At 36.2% G+C, this 6,697-nt stretch overlaps 2 protein-coding genes across 2 annotated transcripts; both read left to right on the top strand.

Annotated features, from left to right (window-relative positions):
• The first annotated feature begins 201 nt into the window (after window positions 1-201).
• Window positions 202-2,595, top strand: LOC131851962 (uncharacterized protein K02A2.6-like). Its single transcript, XM_059202521.1, has one exon. The coding sequence runs from the start codon at window positions 202-204 to the stop codon at window positions 2,593-2,595; it is 2,394 nt and encodes a 797-aa protein (XP_059058504.1).
• Window positions 2,596-3,151: 556 nt separating this feature from the next.
• On the top strand, window positions 3,152-4,291 carry LOC131851961 (uncharacterized protein K02A2.6-like). Its single transcript, XM_059202520.1, has one exon. The coding sequence runs from the start codon at window positions 3,152-3,154 to the stop codon at window positions 4,289-4,291; it is 1,140 nt and encodes a 379-aa protein (XP_059058503.1).
• The last annotated feature ends 2,406 nt before the right edge of the window (window positions 4,292-6,697 follow it).

Below are 6,697 nucleotides of genomic sequence, written 5' to 3'. Positions count from 1 at the left end.
TAGTGGGTATGTTGTACATTAACATATAACTATTATTGTAGAACTTGAAGGTAGGTCTATTAGTTAAATAAATCAGTTGTCATCCAAACGTTGTTTGATTCGATACACATACAACATGGTGTCAGGTGTGAAAACTAATTTTAGTAAAGTTAAAAAATATTAATATTGTTTTGCTTATGGTCAATTTGCTTATGGTGAATAATGACAAGTGAAAAGATGAGTTCAAGGCGCGATGATAGCGTATTTACGGCGATACAACAACCGGCACCGATGCAACAAGACGGGAATATGGCGACCAATTGGCGTGAATGGAAAATGGCATTCGATTGTTTCTTAATTGCTTCTGGAAAAGAATCCGCTTCGTCAAAGGAGAAGTGTGCACTTTTCATGCATGTTATTGGAAAATATGGAAGAGAAATTTTTGAAGAACTAGATATATCGGATATTGAATTTGATTATGAAAAATTATGCATTACGTTTGGTGAACACTGCGACCCAAAGAAAAATGTTAATTACGAACGGCACATATTTTTCGAAACATATCAAGCTGAAGATAATTTTGATAAATTTATTGGTGCCTTAAAAATAAAAAGCAAGAATTGTGAGTTTGGATTATTAAAAAACAGTTTAATATTAACTCAGTTGATACGTGGAATTAAAGATGCCCAAATGAGAGAAAAACTGTTGGCAAAATCATCGATGTCCTTGGATGAGGCAATACAGTGGTGTCGTGCAGCGGAACGTGCTACAGAACAGGCAGCGGCGTGTTGCAGTCGACAACCGAACATCAGTGTGGAGCAGATGACGAGGCAAACGAGGACTACTTCAGCACAACGCCAGTGGTACAACCCAGGTGCTAATGTCAGGACTCGCGGCGGTGATGGGAGGCTGGCTTCGTCGGGGAGGCGCGCGTTTGGACTACAACCGCAGTGGCGCAGCGGTGACAACGGAGCGGCTGGCCGCGGCCGGTATACAGGTTCACCTGTATGTACTAAATGTAATTTACTGCACAAGGTTAGTGATCGCTGTCCGGCTTTTTCAATGAGATGTTATCGTTGTGATAAAATCGGTCATTTCGCGAAATGTTGTAAAATAAAATTTACACATGAAGTGACAGAAGTAACTGACACCCCTGAGTACAAAGAGAATAATGAGTTGTTATTGTATAATATTAGTATAGACACTTTGTGTAAACAGTACGAGTCGTGGTATGAAAATGTTATAGTGAATGGTGTAAACTTATACTTTAAATTAGATAGTGGCGCCGATGCGTCTGTCATGTCTTTATTTTCTTATAATAATGCAGGATTTAAGGAATGTCAACTTAGTAAGTGTGCCACAGTATTAAGAGAAATAAGCAAAAATAAATTGCCCGTGATTGGTTACTTCGATGCTATGATACAATATAAACAACGTAGTTGTAAAGAAAGAATTTATGTGTTAGAAGTTAACTGCAATAATTTATTAAGTTTAAGGGCGTGTGTATGTCTAGAATTAATATTGCGGTCTAATGAATTATCTGTAAACGGTATGTACATTGATGAGTCAGTCTTTCAAGGTATGGGTTGTTTGCCGTCTGTTTGTAGAATCGTTATCGACGAAACCGTACCGCCCGTGGTAAATGCCACCCGTAAAATTCCTATTAAGTTGCGTCCTAGATTAAAACAGGAACTTGATAACATGGTAAAACAAAATATAATAATTAAAGAAGAGGGCCCAACCGACTGGGTATCGAATATTGTAGTAGTTGAGAAGCCTGATAAGTCATTACGTGTATGTTTGGATCCTAGGAATTTAAATAGAGCTATTAAACGAAGTCAATTTCTGCTGCCTACACTGGACGAAATTGCTAGTAATCTGTCTGGAGCTAAGTATTTCTCTAAATGCGATGCTAAGAAGGGCTTTTGGATGCAAAAATTGGATGATTGTAGTTCTAAGCTTTGTACGTTTAGCACGCCGTTCGGAAGGTATAGATTTTTAAGAATGCCGTTTGGTATTAATTCAGCTCCGGAAATATTCCATAATGAAATGTATAAAATATTTAAAATTGAGGGTGTCGAAGTTTACATAGACGACCTATTAATATGGGGTAAAACTCGTGAGGAACATGACTCACGATTAAGGGAGGTAATTCGTAGGGCTAAAGAAAACGGTGTAAAATTTAATAAAGAAAAATGTTTATTTGGTTCAAAACAAGTAACGTTTTTAGGTCATATTTTTAGTGCTAGTGGGATGCAACCAGACAATAATAGGGTCAAAGCTATACTGGATATTCCAACACCTATAGACAGAAAGGAACTAGAACGGTTTTTAGGCGTAACTAATTATTTGTCCCGATTTATACCTAATTATTCAGACATTGCATCTCCATTGCGCGAATTATTAAAAAAGAATATACTTTTCGAGTGGCTTGAGGTACATGAAAAATCATTTAGATTATTAAAAGATAAAATTAGCAGCGCCCCTGTATTACGTTATTATTCTCCGCACGAACCGGTTACTGTATCAGTGGATGCCAGTTCGCGCGGGCTGGGTGCATGCTTACTGCAGGGGGCAGCCGGTAGCATACGCGGCGCGCACACTTACACCGGCTGAGTCGAGATGGGCACAGATTGAAAAAGAAATGCTGGCCGTAGTTTTCGGATGCCTTAGGTTTCACCAATACGTTTACGGACACGATAAGGTTACAATCGAGAGTGACCACAAACCGTTAGAGGCCATTTTGAAAAAACAATTGAATGAAACTCCGGTCCGGCTTCAACGAATGCTATTAAAACTGCAACGTTATTCTGTACAATTAAAATATAAACCGGGTAGATTATTATATATAGCCGATACACTATCTCGCGCGGCAACGGATCGAAGTAGGGATGACGATGAAACGTATGATGAAGTGCTGATACATGTTAACACGTTATATGAAAATGTTGAAGCGAGTTCTATAATGTTAAATAAAATTAAAGAGGAATCAATAAAGGACGTGGTCTTAAATAAAGTTTCGGATTATTATTTTACAGGTTGGCCATCTAACAAAAGAGATGTAACTTCTTTAATAAAACCTTTTTGGAATGTTCACAATGAAATACATGTAGTTAATAGTATTTTATTCAAAGGGGATAGGGTTATTATACCAGATTCGTTGCGTAATGAAATGTTATCCCGGATACACGAGGGACATTTAGGTGTAGAAAAATGTCAGAGAAGAGCGCGTGAAGTCATATGGTGGCCGGGTATGTCTGCCGCCATTGAACGTGCGGTACTTAACTGTCAGACTTGCCAACGGCACCGCGCGGCCAACCCTCGCGAGCCGCTGGTGCCACATCCTATTCCTCGCCTACCCTGGGAAATCGTGGCGGCCGATATATTCGAGTTCAAAAATAAATACTATTTGTTAGTCGTAGATTACTACTCAAAATTTTTAGAAGTTACACAGATACCTAACTTACTCAGTTCATCGGTTATACATGTCATGAAAGATATTTTTAGTCGCTTTGGAATACCGGAAAAACTTGTTACTGATAACGGCACCCAATTTACGTCACAAGAATTTTGTAATTTTTCTAAGTCTTGGGAATTCAATCACGTGACTAGCTCGCCACTTTATCCCAGGTCAAATGGTCTCGCAGAGCGTAATGTACGAACTATAAAAACATTATTACTTAAATCTCACGAAAATGGTGAAGACTGGCATTTAGCGTTACTTAATTTTAGAAATACACCAATTACAGGGGAGGTTTATTCACCAGCACAGTTATTAATGAACCGCCGATTGAAAACCAAGCTACCTGCTACCGATAAGTTGTTAGAATCCAATCCAGTCTCTTATAATGATAACTTTAAATATAGATTAAATAATATTAAAAAAGGCAAAAAGTATTATGACCGTGGTACACGAAATTTAGTGCCAGTGTATCCCCACGAAAACGTACGCATGAGGCAGAAAAATGTATGGGTAAAGGCCGAGGTTAAAAAACAAGAGCATGGTAATCGTTCATACTGGTTGGAAACTGAAAATGGTGGAAGGTACCGTAGAAACCGTACGGATATTTTAAAATTACCTAATTCGAAAAGCGATTGCGTAATAAATCGTAAAGAGAATAATTATTATAGTAAGTATTTAGATTGGGACGATAGTGAGACGGTGCCATCAACGAGTTCATCCTTTCGCGTAACGGGACACGGCAACGAGGCCAAAACTCAGGAGGACAATACTCAGGGTGTTCAGGTACAGGTAAAAACTACGAGCAGCGGCCGCGTAGTAAGGTCACCCGAACGATTTGTTTGTCAATAGAAATATACAAGATGCGTAATAATACATACATATATACCTTCAACATATTAGGTAGCCCTAATTATGAATACTGATTCATCTGTGTGCATACAGTATATTATTGTATAATAAAAAAAAAAAAAAGAAAGCAAGTGTTGATTATAATGTGTTGCATGCATCAATTCAAATTAATTAAATTCATACATATTGTTATTTCATCAATGCTTAGTCTAATATTATAGTTATACTACAGCTCATTGATTACAGTTGATTCTAAAACATGTTTAATAACTATTTGATTTAAAATAATAAGATTTTAATAAAAATACGGGATAGTTAATAGTTTGTATGTTTTATAAATATTTGTAGCCACATTGTATACAGTGTACTCCTAATTTACATAAAAAAAATAATAATAATGTCTAGTGAATATAACTTTATTATTGTAGAGGGAAGATGTAGTGGGTATGTTGTACATTAACATATAACTATTATTGTAGAACTTGAAGGTAGGTCTATTAGTTAAATAAATCAGTTGTCATCCAAACGTTGTTTGATTCGATACACATACAACACATTTCTTTCATACATTTCAAAAATTATCTTTTAATGTAGGTACATACATTTCATACATTTCAAAAAGTATCTTTTAATGTAGGTACATAACACCCCATGTCAGACCCCTTGTATTTGGAAGAAACTTAAAAATAATGCCAAAAATATTAGATGAATATATTTTTAATACGAATATTGTTTTATTTTTGTTCATCAACTTTATCCCTCACTAACAATACTAGTAGTAGTACATAACCTGGTTTATACCGCTAAAGATATTGAAAGATATACGAGTAATTCAGAATGTTATCAAGTTCAAAATAAGCACACATTACTTGCTTAGATAACAGAGTAATATTACTCGTAATAAAAACATTTGTAACACCCATATGTATACTACGTATGTATAGTAAGTACTTACGCTGCGGCGCCGTGAGACTCGTCTACCTCATCTACTAACCAATAGGAGCGCGCCTCTCGTGTTTCCAGAAAGTTCGAGACTAACGGACGATATAGTAGTAAGGCAATGAGTGTCCCAGTGACATCATTATAATATTTTCTCATTAAATTTTATTGTAATATACACAATTTCGCACTAAATAACGTGTTACCCCGTTACACATTTCTAATAATGAAAAACCTAGACCAACCCTGTTCACTTAATCTTACAAGATCTGACTTTAAAAATTACGATATCCTCCTATAGCCTTTCATTTCCCCTTTCAATACTTTTTCGCATTAAAAAGTAGCCTTTCTCAGGGTCTACATTATCTGTCTACCAAATTTCAATTAAATCAGTTCAGTAGTTTTGGCGTGAAAGCGAGACAAACAGACAGACTGAGTTACTTTAGCATTTATAATATTTGTAAGAATATCGCTATTAAAAATAGGGGTTGGTGAAAGACGGGTGAAAATTTAGGCGTGTATGTATTTTCAATGTAACATTATAAATAAATAAAAAATTGTCCATAATACAAAAAAATATTTTTTCGGGGTAGGCCACCCCTATGACTTAGGGGTATAAAAAATAGATAACAACCCTACCTCAGACCTGGCAAGTATACATATCAAATTTCATCAAAATGTGGGAGAAATATGGCAACTAACACTGTGATACAAAATTTATATATAAGATATAGCGGAATTCTCATTAGGGAAAAGAGGGGTACATCGTAGAATACATGAGGTATATACCAGTAAATTAATTGTAGCTAAAACCAGTCTCTTACACATAACGATTGAAATAAAAAATCATATAGCCCGATTTTGATACGTACGAGTATAAAAGTATCAAAATCGGGCTATACGTATAGCGCAGACGCGTTACAACATATCAAAAAAATAGGCATGGAATGTAAAATAAACCATAACATAATAGGTATATACATTGGCACATAAGCCATATCTGCAGAGTGTCGGCTAACGATAATATACCTACACATTTACATTGAATCTTGAATCGTCCCTAATGAGGTACACGATACAGTTACCTACATATCTATTATATACATATCTTTGCAAAACAGATGTCATGTAGACTGAATTGACTGCCATCTATTTTCATGCTTTGTTACTAAGCACCCACTAGTAATCCGAACTGCTTCAGATCTAGCGACATCTACCGGCTACGGTGGCGAAATAAAATAGCCCGAAGAATAGCCCGAGTTAGGAAGGAACCATTTTCTTGTATGGGATGGGGTATCTGTATGTAATATTATGTTATCTGTGCTCATACTAAAACAAATAGAAATTCGTCGAGGTTACACCTCATCAAAAGCACCAACAGCGCACGTTCACACAGGCAGCAGTAGGTACACAATTTATATATTTGAAATTAATTTCTACAAGGTTCCACTGAAAATCTGAGATCTG

Source organism: Achroia grisella, unplaced genomic scaffold (genome assembly GCF_030625045.1).
Source record: "Achroia grisella isolate CSIRO2021 unplaced genomic scaffold, CSIRO_AGI_Agris_v1 utg821, whole genome shotgun sequence".
Taxonomy (NCBI): Eukaryota; Metazoa; Arthropoda; class Insecta; order Lepidoptera; family Pyralidae; genus Achroia; species Achroia grisella.
The sequence above is the reverse complement of the archived record's forward strand: the minus strand, read 5'-3'. Positions and strand labels throughout refer to the sequence as shown.

What these genes read in the sequence shown, in the direction of transcription:
- LOC131851962 (XM_059202521.1), top strand. Translation starts at nt 202, where the DNA reads ATGACAAGTGAAAAGATGAGTTCAAGGCGCGATGATAGCGTATTTACG.
- LOC131851961 (XM_059202520.1), top strand. Translation starts at nt 3,152, where the DNA reads ATGTTATCCCGGATACACGAGGGACATTTAGGTGTAGAAAAATGTCAG.